Source organism: Drosophila nasuta, chromosome 2L, assembly GCF_023558535.2.
Source record: "Drosophila nasuta strain 15112-1781.00 chromosome 2L, ASM2355853v1, whole genome shotgun sequence".
Taxonomy (NCBI): Eukaryota; Metazoa; Arthropoda; class Insecta; order Diptera; family Drosophilidae; genus Drosophila; species Drosophila nasuta.
The window spans coordinates 27,535,003-27,547,060 of record NC_083455.1 but is presented as its reverse complement, the minus strand read 5'-3'; the positions used below and the strand labels follow the sequence as shown (position 1 = coordinate 27,547,060).

At 39.4% G+C, this 12,058-nt stretch overlaps 2 protein-coding genes across 4 annotated transcripts in view; one reads left to right on the top strand and one right to left on the bottom strand.

The window, feature by feature from the left end:
• LOC132785943 (uncharacterized) overlaps positions 1–12,058 on the top strand; it is a 99,481-nt gene that overhangs the window by 54,435 nt on the left and 32,988 nt on the right. The window contains exon 5 of one of the 3 annotated variants that reach the window (XR_009632377.1): positions 6,459–6,520. The exons of 1 other annotated variant lie outside the window; for it this stretch is intronic. Coding sequence is in view for 1 of the 2 variants with exons in the window: in XM_060792282.1 (XP_060648265.1) it covers positions 6,459–6,588 (130 nt within the window). In the remaining variant the exon portion in view is untranslated. Of the gene's footprint in view, positions 1–6,458; positions 6,589–12,058 lie in introns of those variants that run through there. One more of the 3 variants, XM_060792282.1, reaches the window with a different exon arrangement.
• Positions 1–12,058, bottom strand: part of LOC132785895 (rap1 GTPase-activating protein 1) — a 102,831-nt gene that overhangs the window by 89,603 nt on the left and 1,170 nt on the right. The window contains 1 exon segment of the mRNA XM_060792211.1: positions 2,706–3,238. Coding sequence (XP_060648194.1) covers positions 2,706–3,007 — 302 coding nt within the window. The 5' untranslated portion in view covers positions 3,008–3,238.

Genomic DNA, 12,058 nt, shown 5'->3' with positions numbered 1-12,058 from the left:
AAAACAGAGCCAGAAAAGAAAAGAAAATGAAAATTGTTGTTTTCCCAGTGACAGTGACTTGTATAATAATTATTTACAAATGCGACAAGAGTGGGGAGTGTGGAAAAGTCTTACTGCGCATTGTTTTCGCTTTTCAATCAGCCCAAAAGAAGGTGGGGAGGGGGGTTAGGGGATTGCCTTGGGCCTCCCACACACGAAGCGAAGAGAGAATGAGTTAAAGCATCCGCAGGTATCAATTACAAGTCTCTAATGCGAAAATAACGAGCAAAGAATTACAAATAACAATACGACAAATATGAGAGAAGCAGACAAAGCAAATCCACAGACAGAGAGGGAACTATTAAAGAGCGAAAGAGAATGAGAGAGAGAGAGAGAGTAAGTGCATTGGGTAAAAAGATACGCGATACAAATGAAGCGCAGCGCAATTCGTGACAAGTTGTGGCAGGTGCAAGTGAAGGGCACAAGAAGCAAACAAAGACCGAAAGACAGAGAGAGAGAGAGAGAGACAGAGACAGAGAGAAGAACTACTTAGATGGGGAATGGACAACAATAAATGCGGATGATAATGGAACCCGATACCGAACACATAAAGCAGCTTTAAAGAGCTTATCAAATGCGAGCATTGTTTGTTTTTTTCTTGTTTGTTGTTTGTTGTAAAGGTATTTTTGCCACGTTCCTTTGCCTGATTTACGATCCGGCGCCGAGGTGATAAAAGGAAATTTTTTTTTTTTTGGGCAGCTGAAAATAAAACTAATCAAGACAATAGCAGTCCACACATAATGTGAAATTAATCAGTAGAGAAAATGTGTATTGAATGTGTTCTAATTGGGAGAAATCTGAGACTTGATATGATTCATAGAAATTTGGGCATTGAAAACATACTTTGCTTTTCCTTGAGTGACATTAATAAGTAATAGATTAGCAAACAACACAAATTGTGATATTAATCAGTTATGTGTGGAGACAGTGCTCAATAGAAGCTCACACATACACTCATACGTTTGGGTCTAAGCAATCTTTGTGAAGCTTTGTTGTCCAACCACACCCACTTATAAGATCCGCCCCCTCAAATATCTTGGTCCGCCGCCTATCCTCACACTTTCATATACATTTGAAAGACTTTCTTCAAAATTTTTGGCAAGCCATTTTTAATGATAATCTGCAATGCTTTGAAGTTCTTTTCAACTGTTGAGTAGAAGATGTTCAACTGTTGAGTACATGTAAGCGAGGCAACCTTCGTGAAGCTCAACTGCTTGACCATGCCCATTTAAGAGGTCCGCCCACATTAATGTCTTGGTCCGCCGCCTAGTCAAAGACATTGGCATGCATTTGGATGACTTTCCTCCAAATTTTTGGCACTGACTTTTTTGCACTTTTGATATTATTTAATTAACAGCCGCCTATTAACAGATCCCTGCAATTTTACATATCAAGTTATCAGGAGTTGATTAGAAGCACACACATACACACTCACACATTCCCATTTAAGCTGGGCAATCTTTGTGACGCTTTTCTGTCCAGCCACGCCCACTTATAAGATCCGCCCACATTAATATCTTGGTCCGCCGCCTAGTCTAACAGATTAGAAATCCTTTCAGAGACTTTCTTCAAAATTTTTGGCATCGAATTTTTTCACGCTTTTGAAATTCTTCATATAATTTGGTAGTAGTTGATCAGCAAAGCACAGTTAATAGCTATGAAGCTCTTCTCTCCATGCCTTGATAGCAATGATATTTTCGAACTTCTAAGAGCTGAGATACTTTGAAAAGACCTACAGCCTGACCCGAAAATGATAAAACTGAGTTGATGATAATATAGAATAGAAATATAATTCATAGAAATTCGTTAATTTAATAAAGTCTTTTTCTTTGACTTTCCATGAGTAAATATAAATAAGTAATTAATAAAATTAGCACACAAAACACATAAGATTCATAGGAATTTGGCAGTTTCCTTTAGTCCAATAAAAGTGAAAGCTTTAGCGACAAAATTAGAAGCAGTCACAATAGAGTCGCAGTTACTGGGAAAGCAAACAAATTGGAAATGAAGCGAAGTGAAGTGAAGTGAAGTGAAGTGAAGTGAGGGTTGGCAGCGCCCACTCAGCAAGTGGGTAGCCCTGTTGGCAGTTGTTGACTGACGTCAGAGCTGAATGCAACACTGTGTGCGCTCTCTCAGTTCATTAGTCGCCCTCTGTGGTGGCACACAAAGTGGCAACAATAGCTTTGGCCGTGTTGCATTGTTACGTGTTGTGTTGTCGAAGCCAAAACAAATTGGCAGCAGCAGCAGCAGCAGCAAACTTTGGGCCAGGCCAACACAACAGAATTGCGGTGAAATTGCGATGGGAAGACAAGTGGCAAAGCAAAGCAAAGCGAAGCGAAGCTAGCTAGTAATTGCAGCTGCAACACGCGGTGGCAAATGCAACTACGCTGCTCATATAATGACGACCACAAAAACCAATGGAATGCGACAAACTGCAGTTAGTCAGAGAAAGAGAGAGAGGGAGGGAAAAGCCAGCAACTGATTTTTTTTGGGGCAACTCATCAAAAAGGCATCCATCATTGGCGATTTCTGCGAGGCGCCACAACGCGCAGCTTGCCCCTCAATTGGCAGCAATGCAACGACCTTTTAATGGCCCCACAAGATGTGTATATAAATGTGTATATTTGTGTTTGTGTGTGTTAGAGAGAGAGGTGTGTGGCACGTACCCGGCTGGTGAGGATCCCTGGCTGAAGCATTTGCCAGCTGCGGACGCTGCGGAGGTTGCATGAATGTGACGCTGTGGCGGCGTCGGCTGATGATGCGGCGAGTTGGTGGCCGACACTGTGGGCGTGCTCTTCGACGATGAGGAGCTGCCACCGCCACCGCCACCGCCTGTGGCACTTGCCACACTCGATGAGGCACCTGCCACTTTGCGTTTGGGTGAGAGCTCCTGAACTCCGCCAGCTCCTCCATTCTCGCAGACGTTCTCGGTGCTGACGACCTGCTCCAGCATGTGTATCTTCAGCATCTTGATTGATTGATTGATTGATTGATTGACTGACTGATTGGTGACTGATTGACTGACTGATGTTTTTGTTTTTTTGTTGTTTTGATTTTGATTTGTTTTTGCTTTGTCTTGGTTTGAGTTTTGTTTGGTTTTTGGTTTTGTACTTTTTGGTTTCAATTATTTTTGTTGTTTTTTGGTTGCTTTTGGTTTACGCTTTTCCCCGTTTCACTTTTAAAGTCTTTTTTCTTCTTGCTACAGAGAGAACAGAACTTGAGACTCAAAACTTAATACACATTTCCACCGAGAGAAAGAAGAGAGCGAAGAGAGAGAGAGAGACGAAGTTGATTAATTAAATTGTTAGTCAGTTGAGTCGAAGTGCGTTTTGAATGCTTTTTATGATAATTCAGTTAACTTGCAACCAATTTCTGTGGCTTTTGCTGCTCGAGCAGCTGTTCAAAGGTACAAAAAGGAAGATAAAATAAACCCAGGCGTATGCTTGTCCAGCAAATACCCTAGAAGTTGATTGGCATAAAGAGCGAGAATAGTTTAAAGCAAAAATTTGAAGTAAGGTAGTAAAAAAATCTGATAAAAGGGAGCTAAAAGTTATCCAAGCGTATGCTTGACTAGCAGATACCCTAGAAATTGATTAGCATAAAGAGCGAGAATAGTTTAAAGTGAAAAGTAGAAGTGAGATAGTAAAAGAAGTCTACAAAAAGGTTTTATCTTCCTTTTTGTAGACTTCTAAACGACCCTAGAAGTTGATTATAATAATAAGCGAGAACAGTTTAAAGTAGAAATTAGAAGTAAGGTAGTAAAAGCAGTCAACAAAAATCAAGATAAAATAAACCAAACCGTATGCTTGACCAGCAGAAGTTGATTATCATAATAATGGAGAACAGTTTAAAGTAGAATTTTAAACTATATCACTAAAAGAAGTCTGCAACTTGGATAAATTTATTACTTCAAAGGGTCAGAAAAGTGACTTAAGCAACCCTTCGAAAACACCTTTTGAGTGCTAGGGTATGCTGAAGTATGGAAAAAAGATGGAAATTTAATAAGTGCGAGAAGCCAGAAGCGAGGAGTAAAGTCAAGTTTATGGTCGGTCGTAAAAGCCCATCAAATGTGCTTTGTGGAAAAGGAAAAACAAAGAAAATCACTCAGGCCCAAAAAATAAAGTGCTGGCATATTAAGAAATAATGCTGCAAAAGCCATTGGCATTGCTTTGCTTCGACTTCAGCTTCGACTTCAACTTGAGCGTCTGCTGCTTTCGCTTTTGTCCAACGAAGCGATGAAAAGCGCGTGAAAATGCGTGCAATATGAAAAGGCAATGACAGGCAGAGAACGAGGAGGAGAAGGGGAGGAGGGGCAGACAGACTAGGCAGGAGAGGACAAACAACCCGCACATGTGTAATACGAGCAGCTAAAGATGCCCCTAAAGTGGAGGGGGAATCTGCTCCCTCTCCTCCCTTTGAACATTGAACAGGAAACGTGGAACAAAACCGTCATAAAAGCACTCGAGGCTAAAGCAAAAGTTGACTTGAACCTGCCCCACTGACAATTGGCTTAAGTCTCGACTGCAGGAGGGTTCTCGCTCTCTCTCCCGCTCTCTCTCTCTCTCTCTCTCTCTCTCTCTCTCTCTTTCTCTGGGAGGGAGAGAACTGAGAACTGAAAGGTAATGGCTGCCGGCACGTGTCCAAGTGCCGCCAAGATGATTTATGTTGCATGGCATTGACTGAAGGCATGTGGCAACTGCTTAGCCTTCTTCTTTCCCTTCTTCTGCTTCTTCTTTTTCTTCTTCTTCTCTGGTTGTCAGGTGCTGGCACCACCTCAAAAGCTAAGTGGCTACCGACTGACTTGGTATTAACTTTTTGGGGGCTAGAAACAAGCATTTAAGGAGCTCAAAGGGATGTGTTTGCCACAGACACTGGACGTTGAACGTTGAACGCGACTCATGACAAGTGGCAATAAGATTATGCTTGCCTCAGGCCCAAATTAGCGTCAGCACTTGACTTAATTAGACGGACAAACTCTCTTCCACAACTCGAACTCAACTCAACTCCCAAAATGCCCGATGAGAGGCTAAGTAATTAATGCTGCCTTTTCCTTAAGTGCAAGAGTTCATTACATAATCGAAACTTGTTCGCTAGATTTTTATACCCGTTACCCATAGGGTAGAACGGTATTATAACTTTGTGCCGGCAGGAAATGTATGTAACAGTCCGACCCTATAAAGTATATATATTCTTGATCAGCATCAACAGCCGAGTCGATCTAGCCATGTTCGTCTGTCCATCTGTGTGTCTGTCTGTCTGTCCGCCTGTCCGTATGAACACCTAGATCTCAGAGACTATACGAGATAGAGCTATAATCTTTTGGTACTATATCGATATAACAAATATACCGTTTGGTACATTATTAGTATATTTGTATTATTGGTATATTTTGAAAAAATATCCCAATATTTTGCTTTTATTCAAAAAGGGTAGCATGTATCTCACAGACGAGCACACTTTCTTACTTGTTCTATACTCAACTTCTTGTTGTTGGCACCTTTTTGGTATTCTATATATTCAATGGAATAATTTATGAAGAGCTCGACAATTAAGTAAATCAATAAAACTGAGCGTTATTTCGAATGTCTTTAAAAGAGAACAAAATGTATTGAATGTTAGTTTAAGGGAAGTCGAAGAAGAAAATCCTTTAAATTCGATTTAAATGAAATGCAAAAGTTGCGTTGAAATGGAATATATTATACATATATTTTGAGCACATAATATATTTCATGCAAACAATTATTTAGTCAGTTAAATAAGCCTATCAATTTTAAATTGAATTGAGTATTATAATTCAATTTTGCGATTCAAAGAAGAAAGAAAGCAACACGTTTAAAATATATCCAATTAATATACCCCAAAAATAATACTGATTGATACTATATATTTGATTGAAATATAGTATATATAAGCAGTTAGTAGGCGTTTTTGACCATGCAAAAGTATATCTTAAATATATTCCTTTGAATATAAATTCATATTTCTAGCTTGAAATATTATTTAGTGCCTTTTTAGAGCATATCAACAATATCACAATTCATTACTTTTCACAAATATTCCTCTAACAATATTGCCCCACAACTTGGACTTGTCATAAGTAAAATAAATCGCATTTTAATAGATTTGAAACGTATTTAAGAGTTGTGCATTTTTGGCAAATAATGGCAAATCTTTCACGTTACACAATTCACAATTATGTCGAATATTAACCCTGGCCCAAATCGATAAGCTGAAGACATTTTTAGGAGGTGGGCAAATCGCTAGGAAATGATCTGCGAATGGAATCAAATTACTCAATGGGGGGAAAACAAACGAAAACATAATAAAAATCATTCAACTTGAATCGAATTAAGAGCAATGATTTATTTTCATGTTGCTTTTTATTTATTTCTCTCTATCAACGTTTTTGTACATTTTAGCCCAACACGCAACTTCCGCTGCAAATTCGTCTTTTCCGCATGCGAGACAACAACAACAACGAAAATAATGAAAATATTTTGTAATAAAGGCAACACTGTACAACATAATCCACGCTCAGGTGAGAATGATGTATGTAGACTCATATATATCCATATAATGCGTATATATCTCTCGTAAAATAAAATTAAGTGAGCGAATTCAATTACGAGGCACACAAAACAACCTCCGAACCCCTCACCCCCTCTCCACACCCCCTAGAGGCCCCATTATATAGTCGATTCTATGCAAAAAAATAATCCATTATGTGCGCGTTTTTATGGTTAGACTGATGAGGAAGGAAGCGAGGGAAGGAGGGAGGTAGGGAGGTAGAGGGAGGCGAGTAACTGCAATAAAAACGCATATAGAATAATTTATTTAAATCAGCATCCAACCGCCCCCATCGAACACAACTCTGACGATGACGACGACCTTTTATGGAGTCGGGGCGAACAAAATAAAAATAAATATCGCAATTTACAGCGATACAATTACGTAGCGAGTGTGGGACGATGTCTCAGCTAATTGTGGTTAAAAACCAGCGAGAGGGAGAGGGAAAGAGGAGACTCGAGAGGGAAAACTCGCGCACAGATTGTAATACTTAAATCAGAGTCATTTCTTTTGCACTTGTGTCGCCAAATTGACATTTTATGGACGTGTTGTGATGATGATGGAAGACCTCGAGGGTAAAGTCAGGAAATGACATAAGAAATCAAGACAATAAAATAGATAACTCGAATCGATAAATAGCAAAACTTTGACCAAGCAAAATTGCTGACTAAACTAGAAAAAAGTTGATAGATTAATAATTACAAAGGCAGCCACTAAAATAATTAAAAGCAGGCAAAAAGTATTCCAGAAGTTAAGCAAGGCTAAGAACTGATTGAACATGGATTATATATGGAATTATTCATGAGACAAGATCGTAAAGAAAGTGTAGGAATCTGATAAGTCCGCTAACGATAGTTGAACTCAAGTTGTCCGATGAATGAATAAAGTTAAATGTCGGAATTCGATAAGTCAGCTAATGATAGTTGAGGTCGATGAATGAATGAAGTTCTGTTAATGAAATGGGGCAAATTACAGTTAAGTAAACAGGCTGCCACAAAATCTGATTGAACTGACAAATGCTTTCAAGGTTGTCCAAAGCAAATGGACGCTGATAAGATTAGATAAGAGTAGAGAGAGAGACTGTCTCAATTGCCAGATAAATTTACAAATTCCTGTAACATTACACAACCAAACATATTTGTTGTTCTTTTGCCAACTGACGGCAGCTGCTGCTCTGTTTTTGTTGTTGTTTCTGTTGTTGTTTGTGGACAGTAGCAAAGCAAACCAAACAACGAACACTGAACACCCGAGAGAAGTCAAAGTCGATGCTGGGCAAAGTCAAAATGGCAGACAACTCGCAACTCGCAACTGGAAAATGGAAAATTGTTGTGTGTGCGACGACCCCAAAAAAAGCAGAAAAGCAGAAAAAAAATAAGAATGCTGTTTACAAAATTTGTCAAGGCATAAATATTTAAACACGTGTAACTGTAACACGGAAACCCAGAATCAAAAATACCAAGAAGCAGACAGCAAACATTGGGAACTCAAAAAGCCTCCGGGCAAGACGATGCTAAAGATACCCTAACTTTGGGATTGCGTGCAAATATGAATCATTTAAGATTAATTTAATAGAACCCAAAAATGTGTTAGATACCTAGAAGACTGACGCATTTTGCAGGGTATTATCGGGGAGAAACTTGAAAGAAATTCTGCAACTTGGCAGAGCGTAAAATTTTGGCAAAAGCCCCAAAGGAATCGGGACTCTGGGAAACGGGGAAATTGAGAAAACGAAACTTGGAATTACCTCAGGCGATTTCTATGTTTACATCACACAGTGAGTCAAGGCAGCATGTTACCAATTTGTAAACCTATATATCAAAAGTGTGTGTGGTAACCTTCCCCCTCCTCCTCCTCCTCCTCCTCCTCCTCCTCCCACGCTGCGTTGAGCTGATAAGGAAACCAGCAAACTGGGCATTCACAGAGTATTTATAGTTGAAGCGTTGACTCAATTTAAGTTGAATTCTTATGTTTACCGTTAGGCGTAACACTTAGTGGGAGGATAGAGAAAGAGAGAGAGAGGGGGGGCAAAAGGTTCGAAGTCCCAACAAAAGAAACCAAAGGCAAAATGACGTATCGACGACGACAAAAGAAACTGAAATCAGATTGCGAAATGTTGACGCAACAGTCAGCGGAAGAAAGAGAGTGACAAAAAGATAGAGAGAGAGAGAGAGAGAGAGATGGGGAGTGAGTGAGAGTGAAAGAAGGGCAAACAAATATTTGAGTGTGTCAAGCACTTGACACAGTTATCGGGCGATTAATTAGCTGTGATAATACCAAACAAAGTGAACACAAGAAGAGTTTTCACAATTGATAAGCGACTTTTTATTTTAGTTGCTAGCCGTTCAGACAATATCGAACAATGTTTACACGTAATTTTTTGGCAGCAACTGTTGAAATTTCACACATTGTGCGTACTCAGTGCTTCTGACCTTCGACTACCCCAAATGGTCAACCTTAAAAAAGTTCTAAAACTTTAAGTCAACAGTGTGGAAATAAGAGGAAACTGACCTTCGCATATGGTTCACATAATCCCTGGAATATTACATGGAATATATATTTCATATTGAAAAGAAGAAGCAGACAAAGCAAATACAGGAGCGAAGTGAAGTGAAGACTTTGGGCACAGGTGTAAACAGCTCGTAAACAAACACGCGCACACAGACACACGCACTCACATAGAGTACCATTTCCCTCCTCCTTCTCTTGCATACTCGATGCCAAAGGCAATTAAAGTAAACATACAAAATACACGGCAGGCGAGAGGCGAATATCAAATACGAAAACAGCGTCTATCTCGTTCTCGCTAGCTAAAAGTACACTCCACTCCTCATTCCTTTCGGTCAGACTATTCTCCCTCCTCTTCTCCCCTGCTGTATTTGGCACTGGGCCAACGAACGCGCACGCCCCATAAATTAAACTCGCGTGTGTTCTGCGTGTCTGTCTGCATGCTGTGGGCATGGGGGACTGAGGGGGACAGAGGGCTGGGAGACCACTGCGAAAGATAAGCGACAGAGCAAAACGCATTTGGCAAAACGGTAAATTTGCAACAGCGACCAAAAAAGCATCGCATCGAAATCCAAAATCAATGCAGGCGAATGACACGGCAAGAGGACAACGCAAACAAGCGACACTTGGTGGTTGGGTTAGTGGGAGCGGGAGAGGGAGAGTGACAGGGAGAACGAACGACACTGCAGAGTCATCGTCTGCGCTCAAAATAAAGCTCGATCTGTGGCTGCGGCTGCGACGTAGGCTGAGCTTTTCAGCTGGCTGCACTTCAACTTGAACTTTCGGTCAAGCAGCAACAGCAAAAACCAAAAAACAACAACAGCAAAAGCAAAAGCATTGAGCGATGACAAGACAATTGATGGGCGGCTTGGAGTGGAGGAGTGAGCGAGATAGGGAGCGGCTTGTGTGCACGCTAGAAGGAGATAACGATGAATGAATAACCAGATAAAGTGACCAAAAAGCAGCTGTTACTTTTGCTCTTCCTCTTCTTTAGTCTACTTGTTATTGTTATTGCCGCTCAACTGTTGAGCTTCGAAGGCAATTTGCCAGTTGAAGAAGTTCATTGCAGGCGGCGCGTGAATTGTGAATACACTCGTGAATAAATATTTGATGTGAGCTGCCGTTTACCTTTCGCTGCAAGCGACTGCAAATGAATAAAGCAACAGGCCACAACGAAAACAACAGAACAAAGATTGACCAAAAACAGAGCACAATGAGAAATAAGAAAAAAAATTGGAGACACATAAAAAATACGCCCCAAAAGCGTATTGCAAAAATTCCAGCAGCAAATTTCGCGTTGCAGCTGCGGCAAAAGAAACACGAGTGAAAATTCGCCAACAACTGGAAAAATTCCGAAAACAAGAAAAATTAAAAATCATGCCAATAAATGCAATGTGCAATGTTTGCAATCGAAAACGAAAACCAACAACAACAACAAGAGGAGCGAGTGAGCGAGAAAGAGAGAACGAGAATAACAACAAGCACAGGGTGTATCATGTCAAACCCGTTTGAAAGAAATTCACGTGTGTTGAGGACTCTGTTGGCGATGTTGCAACAAAAAAAAATTGCCCCGCTAGCAATCAACAAAAACAACAACAACAACAACAGCACGTTGCATATTAAACGGCACACGAAAAAATGCGTAAAGTTTAATTTGCATATTTGCAATGCGGAAAAGGAAATTGGCAGGCAAGAGAGGGAAAGAGACAGAGAGTGAGGATGCTAAAAAAATGACGACAAATCTGGAAGTTGATTGACCACCTTTAAAAAAGCTCAAAGCACAAAGATTCTGAAATTCGATAAAGTGAAACTAACTGAAAAGTTAATCGAAAATACTGGAAATCAATAATATTGAACTCTACCAAAATGCGAATGTGCTAAAATCCTTAACATTGAACTTGAATTATATTGCAAAGCAATAAGAGAAAAGTGAATTGCACATAAATTATAATTAGCAAGTTGATTGGCTGTCTTTAAACGTGATAAGCTGATAAAATACAACAGTTTTAAGTTGATGCCACAATTCGACAAAGTGAAATTAATTAACAAATGAAACGACAATCCAGCAATCGATAAGATTAAATTTGAAACGAATATGAATCAGTGGAAATTCAAATTGAATTCGATGGGGAAAATAGAATTTCTAGTCACTCATACTAATTTTGTTCTTCGTTTTATTTAGAATTCAATATTAATCGTAGTGAAATTTAAAAGCTCAATCAAATTTAGTTTAGGGTAAAGCATTCGCAATTGTTTAAATTGTTAAAGTTCTCTGTTTTCTTAAAGAATTGCATCGAAATCATTGCACTTTATCAATCTTTGCTCGTCAATCACAGATCAATCAATTGAAATTCCAAGTTTTGCGGTACTTTTAATGCTTTATCAGTCTGTGCATCAGTCTCACTTCAATCAAATGCAGTTTAGTCTAAAACTTTCGCTTACAAATGTTTAAAATTTCAAGGTATATATTTTCGCTACTGAAATATTTCTTTTTTTATACTTTATCAGTCTGTGCATCAATCGAAACTTTCGCTCACAAGTGTTTAAAATTTAATGTTCTATGTTTTCGCTAATGAGATATTCCAAATTTCTATGCAAATCAAAGCACTTTATCAAGAACTTTAGCAATCAGAGCACATCAATCACAGATCCATCAATTGAAATTCCAAGTGTTTCGGTGCTTTTTATGCTTTTCAAGCTTCTCAAGCTCTCAAGCTCAAGTTGAGGCATTTGTCAAGCTCTGCGATGATATCCCAAGATGTATTGCCCACTTGTTGATCTTAATCTCAGAGCTATCAACGACAGCAATGAAAAAAGCACTCCATCAATAAGCCAGGCACACGAATACACTCACGAATACATTCACAAAAACACTCACACTCACTGTGTGTGAAGCCTGCACATTTATCAAAATTCAATGCGATCGCAGCGATAAAAAATTATAAAT